Source organism: Heptranchias perlo, chromosome 7 (genome assembly GCF_035084215.1).
Source record: "Heptranchias perlo isolate sHepPer1 chromosome 7, sHepPer1.hap1, whole genome shotgun sequence".
In the NCBI taxonomy this organism is placed as follows: domain Eukaryota; kingdom Metazoa; phylum Chordata; class Chondrichthyes; order Hexanchiformes; family Hexanchidae; genus Heptranchias; species Heptranchias perlo.
The window spans coordinates 68,044,829-68,069,804 of NC_090331.1; the positions used below are offsets into that span (position 1 = coordinate 68,044,829).

Sequence of the window (24,976 nt, forward strand, 5' to 3'; positions counted from 1 at the left end):
CATATATGTCTAAGGCATGTTTGCCTCGAGGCAATCCGGCCGCTGGCATCGCCGCCGAATCCCGTGACAAACCTTTACATAACCTTCCAGTGGAAACATTGTGACGTCGCTGGATTGACGTCCCGCGTTGCCACACAACCCGCCGCCAACCCTCGCGGAGAGGAATGGCGAGCCAGCGAATCAGACGGCCGGGAGGGTGGGGGGCGTGGCCGGGTAGGCGGGGCCCACAAAGGGTACCGACTCAGACTGAGCGAAGTCGAAATTTGAGCGGCCGGTTGACGTCAGCGAGCGGCCGGTCTTCACAAAGGGTGAAATGGCGAGGAGCGGCAGGCCTCTGAGGAAGGTTATCCGCGATGTGTTCGAGTTTCCCGTCTACTTCGCAAAGGAGAGACAGGCCAAGCACGCCGTAAGGTAGCCCTTCCGATGAGCTTTAATCCGTCTTCTGGCGTTGTTAAGACGACACGACACCCCACCCCGGTTCCGTGTCCGCCGACCTTGGAAAAGTTCGCGGATCGCTTTCGGTTTTCGATCCTGGAGCTCGGGTCGCTTTGTTTTTTCTTTTCGGGGCCGTTGTTGGGAGCGGATCGAGTTTAGCACCGGCCGGGTGGGAAGGAAGGAAGTCGCAGTCAGCCATGAATAATAACGAGCTGGCGGTTAAAGATCTGGGCCACAACTTCAAATTTATTGGGGGAGGGGGAGAGAGAGCGCGACTTTTTAAACTGCAGCAACTGGTCAGTTTCACAGAACGAGTCAGTTTCACAGAACGAGTCAGTTTCACAGAACTGGCCATCATACAGTCACACCCTGGTGGATCAGGTCATTTATTGTTTCAAGATCCCATCAGAGAGGTCTGCGTGAAATTATATATTCATAATTACAGTTTTAAAATAATACAACGAACGCTTCTGCAGCAGCGCGCACTACGAATTAAATTATTTAATTAAAATAATGGGGTGGAAACAGCAATCAACCACTTTTTTTTCGTAAAAGCGGCTGGCTTAAATTCTGCTATGGGTAAAATAATTGCCTTAAGTTGTGTGGTGTAAGATTTTAAAAATACAACATTTTAAAACCGATCTCGGATTATACCCAAGTGCTAACCAATATTTGTTTTATTTCATAAATTGATAAGTGAAAATAGAAAGGTCATCAATAAAGGGCCTATAATAAAATTGCACTGCCACCTGCAGTAGTTGCTTTAAAAGCTTTTGTGACACGTATGTCTGGAAGTGACCTTTTTCACTCTGGTCCATCCTTCCTGAAGTATCTGTTTAAAATATTTTTTTCCTAGCTCAAGTTTTTTTTAGAAAAAGTATTTTTGTCTTTTGTTCCCTTTTGTGGTTTAAATATATTTATATGTAACTGCCAATTGTAATACTTGAACCTCCAAGGGTGAGGAATGGAGTATGGCAGCAGAAATAGATAAATTATGCTCTCCTGAAATTGTCAGTCTCTGGAAAAACTTGAATCTCTTTGTAACTTGTTTTACAACTTGATGCAACTGTATGAATTGAGCAATAAGTGCTATCGTATGTTATGTGGTAATTGAGGACTGGCAGCTATGTGAAAAATCAAGAGTGCAGGTAGAATCATTAAACTACTGTCCTCAGTTACAATATATTATAAAGATTGCAAGTTTGGTAATGGTGCATTATTATTTAAGTGGCATTACAAACATTTCTTCTTTTCCATTTTTCTCAATTTTTTTTATTTCAAGCAGCATGCTGATATTATTGGTGGCCCTATCATGAAAAAGCTGAAATTACAACAACTTAATTTTTTTAATGGTTCTGACATGAGACATTTCAGAGCACTTTACAGGATGGTGGACACTGAACAAGAGGGAGGGAGGGAAGATGATGGTTAAGGGAGGGGGGAATGGCAGAGAAAGGTTATGAGGAGATGAAAACATACTTTTTTCCAACTATCTTAAGCTATTGAAAGCAAAATGTAAAATGATGGGGGAGGAATGTTGAGGGAGGGCGTTTCAGAGAGCAGGTGTATAGGCCCCGATATTAGTGGGGAGGTGGGATGGCAGCGAGGGGGAGGGAGATTGGCCGCGTGGCAAACCCGCATGAACCAAACTTACCGATTGCCGCGATCGCACGTTGATTGATAGTGGTTAACGTCCTCTCCGGGTTTCGCGCCTGGCAGCTAGCCTGATTGACAGGCTGGCTGCCATCAGGAGCTGCACCGTGAGGAGGAGGAGGGGGGCGGGAAAGAGAGAGTGAGACGTCATCTGGTGCTGGACTGGAAGACGGGGTGGGTGAGGGGGGTGAAGAGGGTGATATCTGAGCGGGAGACATCGGAGCAGGTTTCAAAGGTTGGGTGCATTTAGTGTTTTCACTTCATTGCATGTTTTATTATTTAATTTATTTAGTTTCTTTTTCCCTGATCCGGCCCTTCACTCCTGGTTTCAGAAGCGGTGGGCAAGTCGCGCAGGTAAGTTTTAAAAATCTTTCTAACTACTTAATCTGTCACAGGTGAAGTGCCTTATGTACCCCAATAAGGTACATTTGGCTCTTTAACTGTCATCCCGCCGGCTTTACACGATTTTTGGACCCCCGCCCCCATTGCACCTGCATTTGCCTCCTAAAATCACCCCCATAGTGCCTGAAGAAGCTACCAACGGTGGAGTAGTGAGCGCAAGGAATGAGAATTAGGCCTTTATCATAAAAGCAGAGAGCATGTAATGGGACATAAGGCTGGAGGAAGTCGTGGAGATAGGGATTTGAAGGTGAGGACAAAGATCTTCAAGTCAATTCTCTGGGGTGCTGAGAACCAGTGGACTAAGGCAAAAATGGAAACTTGGGCCTTAGTGCAGGTGAGAATGTTGGCCACTACATTCTGGATGACTTGTAATTTACTGTGGGAGGCTGGAAAGAAATGCATTGGAAAAATCCAACTGAGGTAATAAAAGGTGTGGATTAGCATTTTGGTGGCAGACTGGGAAAGTTTTAGAGACAAAGTTTAAAAATCTAGGGATGGGGGAACTGGGTGGGGGGTGCGGGGGGGTCCAGTGAATTAGACACTGGCCTTTCACCTCATGGACTGGAGTACAAATCCAACACTGAAAGACTCCTCTGTTTGCTGGCTGTTCGGGTCATATGTGAAATGAGTTTGAACGGTCTCAATTCAGTTCCTGTTGGGCGTGGGTCAATTGCAGAAGACTGCCCTAATTCAGCATAAATTGGCAACATCACTCAGATAGACCTACGGTGGGTGGGTGGTATAGGAGATGGCACGCAGGTGCAGTCGGGCCTGCTCCAGTGAGGATGGATTTGAGGCATATTGTAGGTGGAGTTTTACTGTGCATCTTGGCTGTGCTATACCTGACCTGGAGTGCTAGGTGCCTCAAAAGGAAAACTTTCCATATTCCAGCACTAACATTCCTCACCTTGATAAGCAAACAAAAGGAAATAAAAACAATGGCGATGATTCAGCATTAACTTGTATAAATTCAGTTTCCTGCTACTTTTGGACTCCATATCCAATTAGATCATCAGTACTACGAATTATAATTATATCTCCTTTGTATTACACCCATTTTGCACACTAGTCTCTTACCAGGAGGGCAGTTAGGCAACCAGGTTGTTGTGCTCTTGAGCTGGCTGCTTGGAGCACCTGATAGCAGTACATGATGACTTCCCTGTTGCCATGTGCCCAGGTGGTTCAGGTGAGAATAGGAACTTGCGACTTAGGAAGTCAGCGGCAGGAGTCTGTATCTTCAGCAAAGCATTGTACGGCACCTTGCTGCTAGTTACACTTGTGAAAAAAAGTGAACATTTTGTAACTTGGTCAGCATTTCACGTTGCAGCCATGGAGTCTGTATGTAATCAGTAATGGTGTGAATGACCGTAACTGATTGTGAATGGATACATGGGTACATTTTTGACACACAGTAGCCTGCATAAAATGGAGTATAATTAAAAGTTACAGTAAAACCTGGTCTTTAAATACAATCCTGCCTTTGTTAATATCCCCTACCCTCACAAAAAAAAGTGTAAGCAAGCACTATTCATGAGTTTCAACATCAACAACTTGCATTTGTATAATGTAACAATGTCCCAAGGCGCTTCACAGGAGCGTAATCAGACAAAAACTGACACCGAGCCAAAGAAGGAGACAGAGGTCAGTCTTAAGGAACATCTTAAAGGAGGAGAGGGGTTTAGGAAAGGAATTCGAGCTTGGGGCTTAGATGGCTGAAGGCCTGGCCACCAATGGTGGGGTGAAGGAAGTTGGGGATGCGCAAGGGGCTAGAGTTGGTGGAATGCAGAGATCTAGGAGGGTTGTAAGGCAGAAGGAGGTTACAGAGGTTGATAGGGAGGGGTGAGGTCGTGGAGGGATTTGAACACAAGGATGATAATATTAAAATCGAGGCATTGGAATCGGGAGCCAATGTAGGTCAGCGCACACAGGGTATTGGGTGAACAGGACTTGATGAGAGTTAAGATACAGGCAGCACGGTTTTGGATGAGCTTAAGTTTAGAAGATGGAAGATGGAGGCCGGACAGAAGAGCATTAGAATAGTTGAGTCTGGAGATAACAAAAACGTGGTTTGAGGGTTTCAGCAGCAGGTGGACTGGGGCAGGGGCGGAGACTGGCGATATTATGGAAGTGGAAGTAGGTGAGGATTTGAGAGGATATGGAGTCAGAAGCTCAGCTCAGGGTCAAATGGGACACCGAAGTTGCAAATGAGACTGAGACAGTGGCTAGGGAGGGGGATGGAATCGGTGGCTAGGGAACGGAGCTTGTGGCGGGGTCTGAAGACAATGGCTTCGGTCTTCCCAATGTTTAATAGGAGGAAATTTCTGCTCATCCAGGACAGGATGTCAGACATGCAACATGGAGGGTCGAGATGGGTGGTGGTGAAGTAGAGCTGGGTGTCGCCAGCGTACATGTGGAATCCGACGTGTTTTCAAACATGGCTGTTTCCTGTGCCAGTGTAGCAGTGACTATTTTTCCCCAATGCTTCTTTATTTTTGAATGTCATCTGGTGTTCATGGCGCTTACCAGAGAAAACATTGCAATGTTGGAAATGCCTAAAAAGAATCTGCATTGGAAATAATGCTACTACTGCTGACAAGTTGTGGTCACACTCAACTAGAGAAGAAAAATTACATGTGCTTACATGTAATGTCTTAATATTCTCACCATGATGTACAAAAAATCTTCATGATTCAGTGGAATTTCAGACTAATTTTAACTTGCAAAAAATTATTTACCTTGCACTGTAATCATTTCACATTGTTTTATATATAATAGCGTCCTTCTGTTCTATTAAAGAACTAGCTCCCTTTGTTTGTCCTGGATTGTTTTCCTGTATTACGAAGTACCATAGACGTCAGAGAGAGAGATGTATCTGATTTTGTGTGGTGGGAATGTTGTGCAATGTGACCTGTTGGTGACTCAGTAGCGACACAAATGATTGCTTTAACCTTGATCCATATTTCATTTGACAAACAAATGTGAAATTGACATTGCTTTGGTTTAAGCACTTTTCCATCAGCCCAGTTCTGTATGATTTAGTTGCAATTGTGGTTTGTAGCATAAATTTGTAGATTAGGGATTTACCCAGATATTTTACTCTTTATTAAACATTTGATGCACTTAAAAAGAAAAGGTATTGAGTACTTCAGTAGTAGTCTTCAGGTTTTTGTTTTTAACTAAGTGGTTGCTGCTTACGAAAATGACAATTTAAGAACCACCTTGAGTCTTTGTTGTATTTGGAGCTCGTAATGATTTACGAGTCAAGCTGCACCCAGACCTCTGCCACAGCTGTTCTGGAGCTGACCAGTAGGAGATGGATAAGAACTGTCAATGGTGACTTGCCTGCTTCGCACCCTTTTTTTTTCTGCAAAGTATCTGGGTTTACTCTTTTGTGGGGGGGGGGGGGCACCTCCACCTCTTCCAATCAGGATCTGGAACATGCCCTATGATGTACACTTGTGCCATTAGAGCACCATCTTAAATATAGCAAAACCCAATCGTACAGTAAAGTACTAGTTTGATGTTTAAGTCTTGGAGTGGTGTGCCAACTATATATCTGAATGCAGGTTTTGCAGAGGAAGCTGCTCCAGGGGATGGGAGGGGGAGTCTGCAACAGATGAGCAGCTGTATGTTTTTCCAGTGTAAGATCCTACCTGAAAATTAAGAGAATAACTGCATTTGAAATTTTTCTTCTACCCCTCCCCCCAATGCAGTGAATGATGTCTGGTACAGTTCAAAGGGTGCTTGTACCTTACCAAAGTATGAGCCTCGACATTGTGATTTGGCCAGCTATTTTGGAGTGGAAGGCAACACAGGGAGCCTCGTCTTGTCCATATTGATACCTGTGTGCTTTCTAACAATTGTGCAATCAGGAATGGGAATGCTGGTTGGTTTTTTTTTTCCTCCTTCCTGATCTGGAGCACTAAGGCAAACTTTGGCACACCATTTGTTACCTGCCTAAGACCTGCTAAGCTAGTAGAGATTGGGGATTGAACTTGGGACCTTCCTGGTCTTTATGACTTAGTGCCACACTGCATGGTACAATGTTTTAACATTTTAATCTCTCCTCTATATCATTACTCTGTGCTGTAACTTTATGCTTCAGTAGATTTTGTGCATGTCAATTCAACTGTTAGTGAAGAGATCCATTTTTAGCTGGCTGTTGGATGGAGTGTTGAACATTGGAGACAACTGGCACCCTATCCATGTCTCAGTACTGTCAGAATGCCACTGTCAGCTGAATCGTGTCAGGTGCATTGGCATTGAAAAAGGGGTTGAACAGGAGTCCTCAATTCACCCACCTAAGAAACCTATTTATGAAAGGACCATACAAAATCATGTTGAGTTTCTGTCCCTACTCAGGGAAATAGTGAAGGTTAGAGTTTTATTTTAAGATTTTATTTTTCAATTTCAAACTATTTTGAGTCTTAATGGACCCAAAGCTAAATGGGGTTAAATGGTGGAGTGCAGAGGGAGGAATTTGTACTTAGTCAAATTGACTTTTTGTTTTGTTCAAGTTACTGTGTAACTTAAACTCAACTTTTTTTTTGTACAACAGAATACAGCCTTATATTGTCATGTTTAATAATCACAATGTTTTCAATAACAGGTATCTGTCGTCTTGTGGCATTTTAATGAACAGAATTCCTGTACTCAAGTCACCAAGACATTGCCTTACACAACAAAGAAGTTTTTTCAACCTTGCTGGGCCACTAATAAACAAGAAGAAAGAGTACTCAGAGAGACGAGTAATGGGGTTTGTAGTTTTAGTGTTGTCTAAATTTCATTCAGATTTTTTGTACACCAGTTTTGATGGTAGACCTGAATTTAATTTCTTCCTTTTAGGTATTCCATGCTGGAAATGTACAATGTAGTGTCTGGTGTTGCCGACTACAAACATTTTGTACCATGGTGCAAGAAATCAGAAGTCATATCTAAACGCTCAGGGTATGCTAAAGCTCAACTAGAAATAGGATTTCCACCAATAGTTGAACGATACACTTCGGTTGTCACCCTGGTACGGCCACATTTAGTTAAGGTAACGTTTCAATATTAAAATATACTCTGTAAATTTATAATGAAACTAATTCAGTTGAGATTTATGGTTGGAATTCTTTTCTCTTAAAATGGGTTTTTCTTCCCAATTTTCTCCTTCCACATCTCTCCTGAAGGCGATTCCTCATTGAGACAGGCACTGGTCAGCCTGCAGTACCTGGCCCAAATGTCCATTATTCACGTGAGCCTCGATAGCGGGTGTTGGTCGGCTTTTTGACTTGGGGAGTTATTACAATCAAGGGCAACACTGTTCAAACAGTTTGCATATGCACACTTCCATCAGGGATGGCTGGATATCGATCAGGAACAGGAACCATGGCTGAGTTTTCCCTCCCTCTTTTTCCCACCCCCTGACCAATGAGGGCACTGAGGTCAATTGCAGTGTCTCTTTCACTGTCTCAGCTGATTCAGCACAGACTAGTGATCAAACATGCAACATTCCTGGTATGTATCATTCAGCTACCCACTGGATAAAGTCAATGAGCCGTTGGGGAGTCTTATAATTGCCAATTCTATTATGTATAAAACAAAATCAGTGAACTATAATGTTTTCAGCCAAGAACATATATGTACAATGTGTTCCAATGTTTATGACCTAAATTCTCAATTTTTCTTTTCAAAATTGGTGACTACTTCAATTTATTGAAATTAAATAATACAAGAGATAGTTGGATGAAACGTGAGCTAATGCTGATCAGCATCCTTAGATTGAGTTACAGGTTGAAATGAACTTCCATCCTTTTTTAAAATTTAGATTTGGTAGATTTTCCCCCCATCGCCACTCGAGTTTTCTCCCTCCCCTTCTGTAAGTTCCAACTTTTGACCGGATATAATTTGACACTCCATTTGCTCTTTAGTACCTCACCAAAGTGCTCATTTGTCATGTGACAGTGAGTGTTGGCTGGCTACTCAAGCATTGGGTGCATTACAACCAAATCTGATGCTGTCTGCACCCTTCTCCCAGAAAAATGCACTTTATAACAAAAGTCATTGGATAATCACCAGGAATAGGAAACCTAGATGATTTTTTTCCCTCTAACCCAAGAGCAGTGAGACCAGTTGTAGTATTCCAACTGCTGGCCCTGGCTGAATTCAGCTAACTCCGTATAGGTCAGGAATCAAAACTGGAACTTTCTGGTCTATATCACATGGCTCAGCTACGCACTCCCAGAATAATTTAAATTTCCACCCTCATTTATTTTACCTCCTCCCCCCTCCTTTTTCGACTACATACTTTCCCTGACAGCAGTGAGGGCTTGTGACCTACTCCCAGGTTTCTGCCGACCCCACTTAGGAAACAGCTGCCAGAAGGAGCACAAGAGATGTGTGGGGTGACTTGCCTACTGTTTTATTTTCTGTCTCCCTTGTCTCATGAGGAAGAACCCAGCTTCAGATCTGTTCCTCCTTGATGACACAGCTGAAACCTCCTTCATGGGGAAATCACAGCTGTGAACTCTATACTACCATTCTGGTGTGCAACATATTGAAGCACTGCAAATTTTGCTTCCCCCGTGCCCCCACCCCCCCTTTTTGCATCATTAGGCAGGAATCAATCATTTTACTGAAAAGATTATTGTGTTTTAGCAGGATATTCTGTATCCTACATACATATTTTTAAAGTAAATTTGGCAGAAAGACCAACAATGTGGGTTGATGTGCTTTGGACCTCAAGTTGAGAAGGTCACTAGTTGGACTCGCAAATGTGACCAGAATGTGTGGAAAGGAAATGACTGCAAACACCGGGTGTAGTGTAGTGGTCGTGGTACTGGACTAGCAACCCTGAGGTCACATTCAAATCCAACAATGGCAAGTTGTGCAATTAAATTCTGGTATTTTGTGGGCTGGCACCCCTACCTGGTCTGCATGTGAGTCCAGTTCACACTACTTGGTTGACTTGTTTCCCTGCACACCCACCGTCACGTGGTCAACTCTTAATGTTTTTGAAAAAAAATTGCTCAGGGTAAAGAAGGAAGGATAATAAATGCGGCCTTGCTAGCATTGTCTACATCTTGAGCACAAATTTTTAAGAAGTGGTATGGTGTACTGACTTTTTAAATGAAAAATTGTTTATCAATTAAAGTGAAAAATCTATTGAATTATGGTGCTTATTTTTGCACACAGCTAACATTCTTACTAAAACATTCATTGTAGGCCTCTTGTACAGATGGGAGACTATTTAATCATTTGGAGACAAATTGGCGATTCAGCCCCGGCGTTCCTGGATATCCGAGGACCTGCACTGTTGACTTTTCGGTAGGCCACGTGAGACTTGCTTCTTACGCTCAGTTTTAATTTTTGTTTAACACTAACCTTTCCTAACTAAAATAGCTGTCAATTCTTGTTGAAGTCCAGGACAGAACTGATTTAACTCAGTCAGTGTGTAATGCCTTCGAATATGTCCTGTGCTGTCCAGATTTAATTGGGGGATTATTTGTTCTTCCTCATTTGTTTGTTCTTTTACATTAATGTAAGCAAGTTGTTTGACAGGGCAAATCAAAAGGACGGCTTTTTGTATGAATTTATGAGAAGAACAAGAAAAGATAATCGGACCTATCAAGTCAAAGGTGCGGCTTCGTACATCATTCACCTGTCCCCGAACCACCTTATCAGTTTAGAGAGGCAAAACCCAGAGAGAGAAAAACGTGTAGGCAATTCAGGATAAACTGTGGGAAATTCCTTTCTGAATTTTAAGGCAATCAAGCAAGTTTCAGCAGCTTATGACACTTCACAATCAGAACTAGAAAAACGACTTGCTTCCTATAACTAGAGATGTCCTCTTCTCTCAGGAACATATGAAATTGACGTGCCGGAAAGGACCAGCAGGTCCATCAAGCCTGCCCCACACCATGATGGCCGGATGGCTAAAGACTTCTTTCCTCCACCGACCTCCCATCCCCCACCTCACACCCACCCCCACAGCCATGTAATCTCCTGCGAGAGGCAGAAGAGAAAAAACCCAGGGCCAATAAAATTCCTCTCCGACTCCTCAGACGATCAAAACCAGTCCAGGAGATCACATGGACCAAGTGTTATCTATCAAAACACTTACCTTCTATATGATGTGATCTCTACCTCAGTCAGGAACTGGTCCAGCTCCCTCCTTGAAGGCATAGTGTGTCATGAGCCACCATACCAGCCGGCATTGTAGCCCAGACGCTCTCAATTCTCTGGGAAAAGAAGAACTGCCTAACATCCAGGCTATTCCTACTCTTGCATAGTTTAAGCTCGTGTCCTCTGGTTCTCCCCAATCTGTTAAACTGGAATAATCTATCAATAGGGATGCTATCCAGCCCTTTAATTACTTTATAGACCTCTATCAGGTCACCTCTAAGTCTTTGCTGTTCTAAAGTAAATAAACCAAGGCCCTTGAGCCTGTCTGAGTAGCTGAGGTTCTTCAAGCTAGGAATCATTCTTGTAGCTCTCCTCTGCACCTTTTCCAAGGCCACTATATCATCCACCATGTGGGGGGATCAAAACTGGGCACAGTACTCTAGATGCGGTCTGACCAGTGACCTGTATAGCGTCAAAACAATGTCCTTTGATTTATACTGACTGGTTTTATTAATACAACCCAATACTTTTAGTTTTTATTTACAGTTACAGTTTCTCCACATTGGTCATGAACCTTTAGTGATCTGTGCAGAACACCACCAAGATCTTTTTCTCTTTCAGTATTGTTCCATGCAAATGATACATGCATGTTGGTTGGGCCAACTCAGAATACATGAGATTACATTTATCTAAATTAAACGTCATTTGCCAATGTGTGGCCCACTGCTCTAGCTCATCTAAATCTTTTTGGATTTGATTGCACTCCTCTACCATCTTACCCCTGCACAGATTTTGGTGTCATCTGCAAACTTACTTGCCATATTCCCAAGACCACTGTCCAGGTCATTACTAAAGACAGTGAAGAGTAGCGGGTTCAGGACCGATCCCTGGGAGACCGCACTCGTAACATGTCTCCAAGCTGAACTACATCTGTTAACTACAACATTTTGGCTGCTGGATTGGAGCCAATTCCTAATCCAGTGTTTCAAATTTCTACTGATACCACGGGATTCCATCTTGTGTCAGGTACCTTATCAAAGGCTTTCTGAAAGTCCAGGTAAACAATGTCTACCAGATTTCCCTCATCCACTAACCTACTGACTTCCTCAAAAAAGTCCATCAAATTTGTTAGGCACAACCTATTTTTTTGGCAGCAGTGTTGTGAATTTCTCATGACCCCTTCCCTTTCCCAGAGATATAAAGGGCATCTCTTACAATCCCTCCTAGCAACTTCCCAATAATGGATGTCAGGCTGATAGGCCTTTCGTTCCCTGGCTCTAATTTGTCCCTTTTTTTGAAAATAGGAACTACATGAGCTAACTTCCATTCTAAGGGAACTATCCCTGACTCTATTGAAGATACGAGCAAGGGGCTCACAGGGCACCAGTCACATCTCTTTAATCACCCTTTGGATATTATCCGGACCTAGGGCTCTATCAATTTTGAGCTTTCCTAATCTATCCAAGGTGACATTACTATCCATTTTAATAATAATGCTATTCAGTACTAAGCACCCCATATCTGGAACATTAGCATCATCTACAGGAGTATAAACTGATGCAAAATAGTCAATTAGCAGCTCTGCCACAACCAGAGAATCAGTTTGGATCTGCCCTACAGTATCCTTTAGTGGCCCTATATGGTCTTCTGTCTACTGACACAGCTAAAAAAGCTTTTGCTATTACTGCCACAATTACACACTATCTTCTTTTAAAGAGATCTCTTGGCTAATCTTATGGCTGTTTTTGTCTTCCTTAATTACATGCAATACTTTTCCCTGTTCTGAGAGTTAAATGCCTTAAGTGTGCTTAAGTGTCTTCTGTTTCAAATGAATTTGCCTCTACATTCCTAGTCAACCATAATGGTATTGTTTTGCCATGGGCCCTTTTAACCATTGGGACATAAATGTTGGGCTCCCTTTTAAAGGACTGATGTGACTCCACACTCAACGCATGTCTTGACAGTCTGTTTCAGAGGACATTGACTCTAAAAGGGCACACGATAAAACCATAAAAGTAGCGAGGCAAATCACAAAGGTTAATAAGGCCATTAAAAAAGGCAAATCAAGCACTAGGGTTCGTTTCTAGAGGGATAGAATTGAAAAGCAAAGAAGTTATGTTAAACTTGTATAGAATCTTGGTTAGACCACACTTTGAATACTATGCACAGTTCTGGTCCCCATATTATAGAAAGGATGTAGAGGCTTCGGAGAGGGTGCAAAAAAGATTCACAAGGATGATACGAGAATTGAGGAAAGGCTGAAAAGGGTGGGGCTCTTTTCTCTAGAAAAGAGAAGGCTGAGGGGTGACCTGATAGAAGTCTTTAAGATAATAGGGTTTGATAGGGTAGACGTAGAGAAAATGTTTCCATTTATGGGGGAGGGAGTCCAAAACGAGAGGTCATAAATTTGAAATAGTCACTAATAAATTAAATAGGGAATTCCAGGAGAATGTGGAACATGCTGTCACAAGTAGTAGTTGAGGTAACTAGCATAGATGTATTTAAGGGGAAGCTAGATAAGCACATGAGGGAGAAGGGTATCCTGATCGGGTTAGATGAAGTAGGGAGGGAGGAGGCTCGTGCAGAGCATAAACGCCGGCATGGGCCAAATGGCCTATTTCTGTGCTGTAGTTTCAATGTAATTGTTATCTGATAAGAAAGAAATACTTTGTGGCATCAAAATCTTTGCCTATGGATTTTATATGCATGACCTTTGTCCTACCATCTGTATCCATTTCAAATAACCTACCTAACCAGACTCTATCAAAACTTCAGTCATACCTCTGTGTAAGCATCTTTCTCCAAAGTAAATCACCTGAATGTCAAAGCATATCCTCATAACAAAACTCTAAGATTAAGTATCATTCTGGTTACCCTTTGCACCCTCTCCAGATGGTTGAAATCTTCTAGCATTGGAGCATATACCAGTCTCTCTCTCTCTCACATTTTTATACTTTTTTTGCACACAATGGCCTTAGCAGTACAACCAAAAACCCTATTTGCTTTCCTTTATTGGAACATAGGGACTGGCGTCGGCCATTTAGCTCCTCATGCCTGTTGCGCCATTCAGTGAGATTGTGGCTGATCTGTGACCTAACTCCATATGGGCCTTTGCCCCATATCCCTTAGATTTTTGTTAACCAAAAAGGTATTATCAATCTCAGGTTTAAAATTAACAATTGAGCTAGCATCAACTGCCGTTTGCAGAAGAGAATTCTAAACTTCTACCACCCTTTGTGTGTAGAAGTGTTTCCTAACTTCACTCCTGAAAGTTCTGGCTCTAATTTTTAGGCTATGTCCCCTAGTCCTAGACTCCCCAACCAGTGGAAATAGGGTATATAGAGAGAAACAATCAGTTCACCTTAATACCTTGAAAACTTGGATCAAATCACCCCTAAATCTTCTAAATTCCAGGGAATACAACCCTAGTTTGTGTAACTTCTCCTTGTAATTTAACCCTTGGAGTCCAGGTATCATTCTAGTAAATCTACGCTGCACTCCCTCCAAGGCCAATATATCCTTCCTAAAGGTGCGGTGCGCAGAACTGAACACAGTACTCCAGGTGTGGTCTAACTAGCACTTTGTATAGCTGCAGCATAATTTCTACCTCCTAGTATTCTAGTCCTCTAGATATAAAGGCCATCATTCTATTAGTCTTTTTGATTAAATGACATGGACAGGTACAGAAAATAATGATCTATGTACATGGACTCCTAAGTCTCTTTGGACCTCCATTGTTTTGAGCTTTTCACCATTTGGAAAGTACTCTGATCTATCCTTTTTAGGTCAAAAGTGGATGACCTCACACTTACCTACACTGAAATCCATTTGCCATGGTTTTGCCCATTCACTTAATCTATTAATAGGTGTAGTTTTGTGCTTCCATCTACACTGCTTACAATCCTGCCTATTTTTGTGTTATCAGCAAACTTGGGTATGTGGCTCTCCATCCCATCATCTAAGTTGTTAATAAATTCAGTGAATAGTCGAAGCCTGCACTCAGATCCCTGTGGGAGACCACTAGTCACATCCTGCCAATTTGAGTACATCATGCTGTTTTCATATCTGTTACCTTTAACTGGTACCCCAGCACAAATAAACATGCCTGGAGTTTAAGAACTCCAAATGCATGACAATGCACTTGGCTTAATTAAATAACATCTGCCACACACTGGCCCATTTACCTAAATTGACCTGCAATCTGGTTTGAATTACTATCATTCATAAATTTAAGGAGCTAGATAGAATGTCTTTATGATAGAGATTATTTGTAGAGTGAGGCTCAACTTGAGGTTGAATAGAACACTGAAATGGTGAACAGTCTGGTTCAGGCTGAGAGAATGGCTGGAGTGGGGGGTGTAATTGATGGTGAGGGTATGAAGTTTGTAGCAGGGACTGAAGATGATGGCTTAAGTTTTCCCATAGTTTAACAAAGGATAAAGCAGCCCGCTTGATTGGCACCCTATCCACCACCTTAAACATTCACTCCCTCCTCCACTGGCACACAGTGGCTACAGTGTATACCATCTACAAGATGCACTGCAGCAACTCACCAAGGCTTCTTCGACAGCACCTCCCAAACCCGCGACCTCTGCCACCTAGAAGGACAAGAGCAGTAGACGCATGGGAACAACACCACCTGCACGTTCCCCTCCAAATCACACACCATCCTGACTTGGAAATATATCACCGTTCCTTCATCGTCGCTGGGTCAAAATCCTGGAACTCCCTACCTAACAGCACTGTGGGAGAACCTTCACCATACGCACTGCAGCGGTTCAAGAAGACGGCTCACCACCACCACCTTCAAGGGCAAGTGGAATGGGCAATAAATGCTGGCCTTGCCAGTGATACCCACGTCCCATCAATGAATTTTAAAATAAACAAAGAAAATTACGGCTCATCCACAACTGCATATCAGGCAAGCAGTCTGACAACAGAGGCAGTGGAGGGGTCAAGAGAGGTGGTGGGGAGGTAGAGCTGGATATTGTCAGGGTATATCTGGAAGCTGACCCCATTTCTACCGATGATGTTGCCAAGGGGCAGCATGTGGATGGGGAAGAGGAGGGGGACTCGAGAGATAATGGGCGGGAAGAGAGCTATAGCCCTGGCTCGTATTGGATTAGTAAGAGTGGAACCAAACAATGGTGATCCTATTGAGCTGGACAATGGAGAAGAGGCATTGAAGTAGGATGGTGTGAAAGGCTGCTGGGATGACAGAGGGATAATGCTCCATGGTTACAGTCCCAGTCAAAGAGGATGTTATTTCTGACTTTGGTTTGATGCTGTGACAGGGACAGAGATTTAAACATGGAGTTGCAAGAAAGAGGTATGGATTTGGGAGGCAACAATACATTCAAAAACATTGGAGAGGGAAGAGAGATTAGAGATGGGATGATAGATTGAACGAATACAGGGATCGAGGGTTACATTTCGTTATAAGCTTAAAAATCTGTAGAATGCCCCTGGCATTGATGTAAATGAAATGAATTCTCAAAAATGGTTCCATCAAAGTCCATTAACTGAATCAAGATCAGACACAAGGACACAAGCATCCAGTAGTATTGATGCTTATATTCTCAAATTTCAAAGTCCTAGTCTGGCACAATTAACAATGCTACCAGTATTCTAAGTAGATAAATGTACTGTCTGATGTGGTTTGAACTATATAGAATGAAGATCCCAGATTGGAGTGGTGGGTCTTGACTGGGTAGACATGGGAAAGTACAAATGACTTCAGTTATCAGGGTAGGGAGGGGAAAAAGCAGTCAGAGTTTGTGCCTTGAAAGTTATTTTCTTCCCTCCCCACCCCCCTCCCTCCACTTAACTGGAACATGTACAGCAGTGATGCTCTTACGATTGACTAACTTGCCAACACTCATTCCTGGACTTGCACATGAGGAATGGCCAAAAGATTGGAGGATTGCCAGTGTCCTTGGAACCACACCGTAACATGAATCACCACATTCAGTAGGGGAGGGGAAAGAATTTGAAGGGGAGAGGGAGTGATGGGCGACTCGATACGTTCAAAACAGGATTTTCTAGGATCTAAATGGAAATCACCTATTCCAGAAATTTGTGAACTACCTCCAGAAGAGCAGAGCGTGAGAGGAATCCTACAGCAGACGCATGTTCACCAATTAATATTTCCAACATCATCTTAAAAGGAGTTGAAAGCAACCATTCTTTTCAATCCACTCCTCTTTGGTTGAATAAGCTGAAGACGGGCATTACATGTAATCTTTGTAATTTGTTTCCATCCGTTAGAAGCAACATCTGTTTTCAGATCAATACTGTATTGTGCCCTTGAGGCACAGGAGATCTACCCATGAGAAAATCCAAAAAATGATAGCATTTAGATAATAATGCACCCATCCCTATTTTTTGTTTCAGGAATATTCCGAGCTTACAAAAGGACTGTACAGTTTCAATTGGAACAGCTCCCTCTTTAGTATTTATTCCAGCTTTCTGCTGTAAATAAAACAAACTAAAATTTCCATTTTAAAGATAGACCTCTAATTTTACCAATGCCACCACTATCCAGTCCCTCCAAAACAAGGCTTTTCTTCCTTCCTTCTAAAGATTATACTATTCCAGATAGTCAAATGGTGCGCAATGGAAAACTCTAAACACAACCCAAAAGGTTCTGTGAACCCCTTTTGAATATTAATTGTTAGGAGGATTGAAATCCGACTAGAATACTAAAGGAAGGTAAGATCTATCACAAGTACTTTGTCAGGTTTACCATACTTGAAGAACTTTCACTTCCTGTCTATGATCAATTTAGAAGGGCTCAGAGCTGAAAAACCCAGTGGTGTTTTTTTTGCAAGTGAAAGACCAAACCTATTAGCATACATTCTTCACATACACCACAATAAATCGGGATAATACCCTTTCTAGCTCACTGGGCAATGTCTTAGCTCTTACAATCTGCATTAAATATTGCAGTATAGGTTTATACTGCTATAAGCAAAGGGTCTTTTATGGAAGAATTATCATATTAAATACAGAACACAGTATTTCCCATAATTCATACCATTACAATCTGATTAAATTCTCTCAATGGGGACTTCACACCCCACCCCTGCCAAACTTGTCCAGGCCAGGCCTCTAAATTCAGAAGATCTAACTGATTTTAACATGGGTTTCCCCTCAAAAATGAACAAAGTGATGGGAGAACCATCCCCCTAAAATGTGTTCCAGCTTTAAAAAAAACCTCAGTCCTTTTTTGTATTTTCCAACTTTACACTTATTACATCTAATTTATCATTGCAAACACTAGAATGAATTGGTTATTCATCACGTTGCAGTTTGTGAAGCATTACAGCAAATTTGCAACATTACCAGTGTCACTGCATTCCAAAAAGTAATTAATTGTGAAGCACTGAGATATATTCAGCACAATATTAACATCTCAGTCAAACACACACTCATTACCCCCTAACATACACACCTAAACATCCTCAATCACTCCCCAACCCAAACCCACTTTTCTACCATAAGAAACAAAACTACCCAAACCCTACCACCACAAAAACACCCCCAACCAAAACACACACACCTTAAAACACGCCCATGATATTCTCCCAAAAAACACAAGACCTAGTCTTACCACCAGTTAGATTCTGCAGGCTCTTCTCCCACCCCTCCACTTCAGGTCAGATTCAAACAGCTGAAACCTCAATTTCTTACAAATCAGGAGGTTCTCAGAGGTACTAACAACACTTAGGGATTCGTTAAGAATCTCGATTCATCACTTGCACAAGGTGATAGTCTCTGAAAGAGGAGCTCAAGCAAACATACTATTGCTTGATCTTCTGCATGCACAAGTTCAATCACTCACGAGCTTGCTTCCAAGAAAGTCTAAGACAGATGCATTTGTCATCCACTATCTTTCTCAAGAGACTTTAGTGCCTAAGTTTTTTTTTTTCCCTTGCTGCTTTACCCCAGAAGTTGAATATAGGCTTGAGTGCAGATATATATTTTTTAGAGCTCATATATTCTACCCAATAGAACTAAACATTTGCATAAATCTACTTTGCCAAATGGGTTGTAAAATGCCTATCTTTGTCATGAAACCTCATTACATTTGAGTTAGTCCCTTTTATTTTCCTTACTGGAAAAAGATGAAGAGCAACAATAATAAACAGGCATCAGCAACTCTTACTACACCTCGATAAAGTGTCAGTTGTGGCTCAGTGGTAGCACTCTCGCCTCTGAGTCAGAAGGTTGTCGGTTCAAGTCCCACTCCAGAGACTTGAGCACAAAATCTAGGCTGACACTCCCGTGCAGTACCGAGGAGGTGCCATCTTTCATATGAGATGTTAAACCGAAGCCCTGTCTGCCCTCTCAGGACGTAACTGATCCCGTGGCACTATTTTGAAGAGCTGGGGAGTTCTTCTGCGTCCTAGCCACTATTTATCCCTCAACCAGTATTACTAAAACAGATTATCCAGTCATTATCACATTGCTGTTTGTGGGACCTTGCAGTTTGCGAATTGGCTGCCATTTTCCTACATTACATCAGTGACTACACTTCACAAAGTACCTCTGGCTGTAAAGTTCTTTGGGACGTCCTGACGTAAAAGGCGCTATGTAAATGAGATTCTTTCAGTAAAGTCAAGGGACTGGGTTGCAATTTTTTTCAAATTGCTAAATGTCTGTATTTGGATGCAATACAAATGCAGAACCTAAAATACTTCAGTGAAATGTGTTGATTTATTGTGTACTCTTCTACCAGGTGTGGAAGGTAGTTGCATTTAATCTGTTTTTTACCTGCAGATTTCTTTTGAATTCCGTTCTTTGCTGCACTCTCAGCTTGCTACTGTTTTTTTTGATGAAGTTGTGAAGCAAATGGTAGCAGCATTTGAAAGAAGAGCAAAAAAATTGTATGGTCCAGAAACCAACATCCCACGAGAACTGATGCTTCATGAGGTGCATCACACGTAAATAAAGGATGGAAGGAACCGTTGTAGGTCCCCTTTTTAAAAGTTGTATAGATTTATTTATTAGCGTGGTGCATTTCCACTTCTGCAATTGTGGGAGTGACTTTCTTTACCTACATGTATCACTTGATTTTATAATACAGCACTGTAACTTTATTGGAAAGGCTTTCTGACAATGTGTTAAATACAGAAAATGCATTATATATAGATGCAAGTATACATGTATATAAAGTGCAAGTATTTCAGCTGTAAGTAAATGTCATTTTTCCACATGTTGTGGTGCATTATTAAGCTGGACTGGCTGCAAAAACTTGTTTTAGCCTGTGCCGATGGGGAAGGCAGCCAAGTCTGTATTTATATTGATATATTTTGGGCTGTTCAGGTACTGTAAGGAGTGTGAGATTTTAGAGTCAAACACTAATTCCAGTAAGTCTAATTACACATTTTAAAGGCTGACAAAAGTGGAGATATTTTCATATAAAGTAATTTTTTTAGCTGTAGGCCTTGAAATATTTTCTTATAGTTTCCCCCCCCCCCCCCCCCCCCCAACTATGAGATGGGAGCCATCTACAATCTCAACAGCTGTAGCAACTTAATTTATGGAAATTAAACCAATGGCTAATCTCAATTTTAGTGCAACAGTAAAGCACCAAAAGCAGAGTAATCTAGTAACAAAATTTGTTCCAACAGTAGCAGATTATAAATGAAGATCCCTATCAGCCTTTTTTTCTGTTCACCAGCCCCCAAAAAAGCCTGACATGTTCCCCAGCCTTTCCCAATGATGTGCGAGAGCAACATGGGTTTTCTTTTCCCCAGTGACTCAACTGTAAACGGAGATCAGAGTTGTTTCTCATCCCTCAGTGGTAGAGAAAGGAATTAAGTCTATTGTGGTAACAATATTTTTCTGAACTTGAGTCTCTTAGCAAATTGTCCTGCCTTTATGAATAGCCTACCAGATGGCATTCTAACACTCTGTTGCACACATTACAAACCTTTCCACTGGTTACCCCAGTGCATGATGGTGTTAAATCAGATCTAGAACTCCAGGTTCAATCATGGATGGAAAGTATGTATATTATACACACAAAAACAGCTGTGATGAAGTATTAAGTCTTCCTCAGCCAGTCATAAGTAAACATTGAACTGCTGCCTATTACCTTCCAAAGTTTAGCTCCTGTTAGTGCATCTGGACAATACAATTAATTATGCAGTATTTATAATTGAAGTAAAATGTCTTATCTACTTTTATGATGTGCCTCAAGTGATTCTCTTTCAAACACCCTATAAATTATGAAAGGTAGAAATATTGTAGACTACCTCCAATCAGCAGATTAATCATACTTTCTTTCATTAAAAAAAGTCAGAATAGCCCCATTGCAATCTTCACTAAGAACACACACAAAATGGCTTCTTGGTGAAATACTTTAAAAAAAAATCAGGATTCTCTTGCTGAATGAATGACAAAGTTTCTGGGGAGAAAAGCTATGTATTCTATTACGAACAGCATTTACATTTTGCACTGCTTATATTGAAACAAAGGCATGCCATTCAAGTAAAGCCTTTTTAAAAAAATAACTACATACCCATGATTTCAAAGGGCACAAGTTAATATTCTAATCTTGCACACAAGGTTTCAATCTATTTAAAATCTTTGTAAATATGAGTTTTAGGGTGTGTTATGCAGTTTTTAAATTTGCCTCTGCTCAATAAACAAAATTCCACTCTGATCGTCTTGATACTTTGTCAGCTGTAAAAGTATTGCACACAATTCTTTCCTGAACAGCTGGGGAAATTGTAGGATTAGCACATCCCTAGCACAGTGCCTGTTTACTAAACTCTTTTTGTAGAGAATTTAAGCCTTAAAACTACCCCAGAGAAGTCACAATACAGTCATGATAACCATCTGCTTTTATTTAAGGCCAATGTTACATGATATGATCTTGTTGCACTACACTGGATGGGGGTACAGATCTCATCACAGTCTTGTTTTTCACAGAAAACCTGCCTTGATCATTTAACTTGTTACCTATATTGTTTTAAAAAAAAATCAGCAGTATGTCAGCACAGTACTGTTACAATAAAACTTGAGTTTGTGGTTCACACATCTGGTACTTCAAGGAATGTACAAATGTTGATTTTATTCAGAATATAAAATAAATTACAATTCTTAGCACTGACAATGAGGGCAGTAAACAAGTTACTTATTCGAGATCCAGCACAGTCCAACTGAGCTCCATTAACTTAATTACAAGTACTTCAATGATGGAGAGCCCTTTTCCATAAAGCCTGGTTCAGTCATTCATCCTGTAGTCTTCATTATTGAAGCAGCCATTTAATTGAGACCATATTAACACATAATGTGTGTCCGTCACCTCAGTTCGTAGAAAAAAAATCTGCCAGCTGCAAGGGAATTAAAACATATCGCTGCCCATACCTGCACCACCCATGCCACCCATACCCCCCATTCCTTGTGCCTTGTCATCCTTTGGGAGTTCCACAACTACAGCTTCTGCTGTTGATAGGAGGGAGGCAACTCCAGCTGCATCCATCAAAGCAGTCCTCACAACCTGCAAGTGAAAATATAGAAAATGTAATCAACTTTAAATTTATTGCCCTGTAGTGAAGTTGCAGATACTAATGTATCTTAAGGGTTTCTGAACTCCTGAGGATGTCTCACAATTGCAATAATTCTGCATACCAAAGTTGACACGGAAAAAGAGGAGGAAGGAGCACTTTACTAAATAGCACCCAAAACAATACATGTACAGTGTGCATTTGAAGTTGATAAAAATTGGGTCCATTGCATCAGTGGATTGAGCGACAGAGACTATATGCATAGTCTAACTAAAAAGAGCAACTCTTTAAATAGGAGCCACAGAATAAATTGCAGTAAGTGATCATGGCTTGATGCATTAAAAAAGCCAGAAAATATAGGAAAGCATGTACAATACCATAAACTGGGCATACCTTTGTGGGATCAATAATTCCTTTTTCCACCATCTTAACAAACTCCCCAGCCATTGCATCATAGCCAATCTCTGGTGGACTCTGCAAGATCTTCTCCACAATTAGGCTTCCTTCAACTCCAGCATTTTTGACAATTGTAATAGCAGGAATTTTCAGAGCCTTACTAACAATTTCAATTCCTGATGAAAAAAGATAATGTCAGCATGTGAAGTGCCAAGGGTTTTTTTTTAAAAAACTACAAAATGTCCATTAATTTACCATGAACCCTCCACATAAATGTTTCTAAGTCATAGTTAGTATATGAAAAATGCCAATTACAGTGCTCCAGGCTACAAAAGACATTGTTTAAACTTACTGGGTAGTGGCAAATGTAGGCCAAGTGGGTTTACAAGTGCCTGTCCAGAAGCAAAATGCTCCCACACAACTAAAAGCTCTTCATGGAAATATGCTTCCTTTCAGTTACAGTACAGTTACTGCAACATCTCAATTTACTGACAAGCCCCACAAACTCAACTTATTTTCTACAAGTTGACAATCTCACCCCTTTGGGTTGAGAGTTTTTTCATGCTGGCTGCTTGAAATAAATTCCAATTAGTAGGGTTAGAGTTGTGTAGGGAAATCCAACTGTTCCAAAGTCACTTGGTTAGTCTGACTGAATAATGTGTCTAACTTGTCTTTCACTTGTGTAGAAGTTTGCACAAGAAAACCTGAAAGTGTCAGGTTTGTTGCACATATCTTGGGTAAAACCACGACTTACAGCTGTAAAAAAAGTGAAATGAAGTGCAATATGATATTCCAGACAAGTCGCACACAGATGTATTAGTTTTTTTATAAAATCATGTTTTCTGTGGCTGAAAATTAATGAACTACAAAAAAAATACAATACTTCTGATTCACTTACCAATTTTTTGGTCTTCGTTGACTGGTTGGAGAGCATCCAATGCTGGGATGCACCGCAGTAGAGCACATCCACCACCAAGAACAATACCCTCCTCCACAGCAGCTCGAGTAGCATTAAGTGCATCAGTTACTCTGTCTTTCTTCTCATTCACCTCTACGTCACTAGTGCCACCAATCTATATCCACAATGTAACAGTTAGTCCAATCTAGTTGAAGGTATAAAATGAACATTTGCCAATCCAATTCTGTCACTGTTAAAATCATTAGGTAAATCAGGCACATGCAAAATCAACTGCTTGGGGGCTATGAGTGGCATCGGCCAAAAAACAGCCTCAACATAGTAGAAAATGTCAAAAAGACAAACCTTGGCAATCAATTAAAAGTAGAGGCATGCAGCATTTTACAAAGTTTTTTTCTACAGGAAGCTGCAATGTAATCAAGATTAAATAAAATGAATGCTCCAGGGTGAGTTGCTCAGCAACTGCTGAGTGTCATTTGAATTTAGGGAGTGGAAACAATAGATAATGTGGCAGGAACATGTCGTTCTTGGTGGAAGGTTAAGTGTAAAGCTTTAGGGTTAGCCATTCTCACGCCACTTTTTGTACCTATGCTGAACTTCTCATTCCCAATAATTAATCTTGGGTTAAGGGCACAGTTGAAATGGTCATCCTTTTTTGGTATTAGTTCCACTGTGATGAGCATTAAGCTAATTTAAGTCAATCCAAACAAACATATATATTTACAGGACACAACTATATTAATAAATACACCCATATATGAACCACACCGTGCACTACTCGTGTACACATACAGCATATCTTTAAGCCTTCAAGTTCTTTACCTTTAACACTGCCACACCATCCGATAGTTTGGCCAACCTTTCATTTAGCTTTTCTTTCTCATATTCACTGGTTGTAACTTCTGACATTTCCACGATTTCTTGAATACGCTTTTCAATCGCACTCTTGTCACCCTTGCCTTTCAACAGCATGGTATCATCTTTGGTGACTACAACTTCACCAATTTTACCAAAATCATGGGCCTGGATATCGTCCACATTCAGGCCGATTGCCTCATCCCCAAATACCTACAAAAGTGCACACATTTAGACATTTGATTGGATCTCAGCTTTTAGTACACTCATGAAATGTTCTACTTGTTTTCTAGTTGCATGAAAACAGTTTTGCAATGCAAAGTAAATCTCTTACTCAATTCTTACAGCTGACCAAGTCTCGTTGAAATCCAGTCTTCAAAAATACTGAATTTAAATTAATATTGCTTCCCTCAATTTGCAGACAGTTCATTGGATGTACTGAGTGGAAGTGAAAGCATCAAGCAGACACCAATCCATGAAATAAACTTGAGCAGATGTATAATCAGGATTTATAAGTTTCATTAAAATAAAAAATATTACTTGGACAGGGAGAAGATATATTAATTGTAGGTTGATTTAAATTCCCCATAATACAAATAAATGGTCAATATATTCCTCCCCCACACAATTTTCTCTTCGAGGCACGGAGTCATACTACAGGCACCAGGAATCCTTCAATAGGTCCCCCTTGTGG

General features: G+C 41.1%; 3 protein-coding genes across 6 annotated transcripts in view; 1 reads left to right on the top strand and 2 right to left on the bottom strand.

Annotated features, from left to right (window-relative positions):
* The window catches only part of sf3b1 (splicing factor 3b, subunit 1), a 48,850-nt gene extending 48,314 nt beyond the window's left edge, over window positions 1-536 (bottom strand). For 2 of the 3 annotated variants that reach the window (XM_067987788.1, XM_067987790.1), the window contains exon 1: window positions 1-535. The gene's annotated coding sequence lies outside the window, so the exon portion shown is untranslated. The other variant, XM_067987789.1, reaches the window with a different exon arrangement.
* coq10b (coenzyme Q10B) lies at window positions 225-21,721 on the top strand. Its single transcript, XM_067987794.1, has 5 exons — window positions 225-411; window positions 7,100-7,246; window positions 7,336-7,528; window positions 9,697-9,798; window positions 19,378-21,721. Exons 1-5 carry the CDS (start codon window positions 314-316, stop codon window positions 19,543-19,545), a joined length of 708 nt encoding a protein of 235 aa, XP_067843895.1. The 5' UTR covers window positions 225-313; the 3' UTR covers window positions 19,546-21,721.
* hspd1 (heat shock 60 protein 1) overlaps window positions 21,432-24,976 on the bottom strand; it is an 18,740-nt gene continuing 15,195 nt past the window's right edge. For both annotated transcript variants that reach the window (XM_067987792.1, XM_067987791.1), the window contains exons 9-12: window positions 24,250-24,495; window positions 23,410-23,584; window positions 22,509-22,687; window positions 21,432-22,108 (exon numbers count right to left, since the gene is read on the bottom strand). In XM_067987792.1, coding sequence (XP_067843893.1) covers window positions 21,953-22,108; window positions 22,509-22,687; window positions 23,410-23,584; window positions 24,250-24,495 — 756 coding nt within the window. In that variant the 3' untranslated portion in view covers window positions 21,432-21,952. The remainder of the gene's footprint in view (window positions 22,109-22,508; window positions 22,688-23,409; window positions 23,585-24,249; window positions 24,496-24,976) is intronic.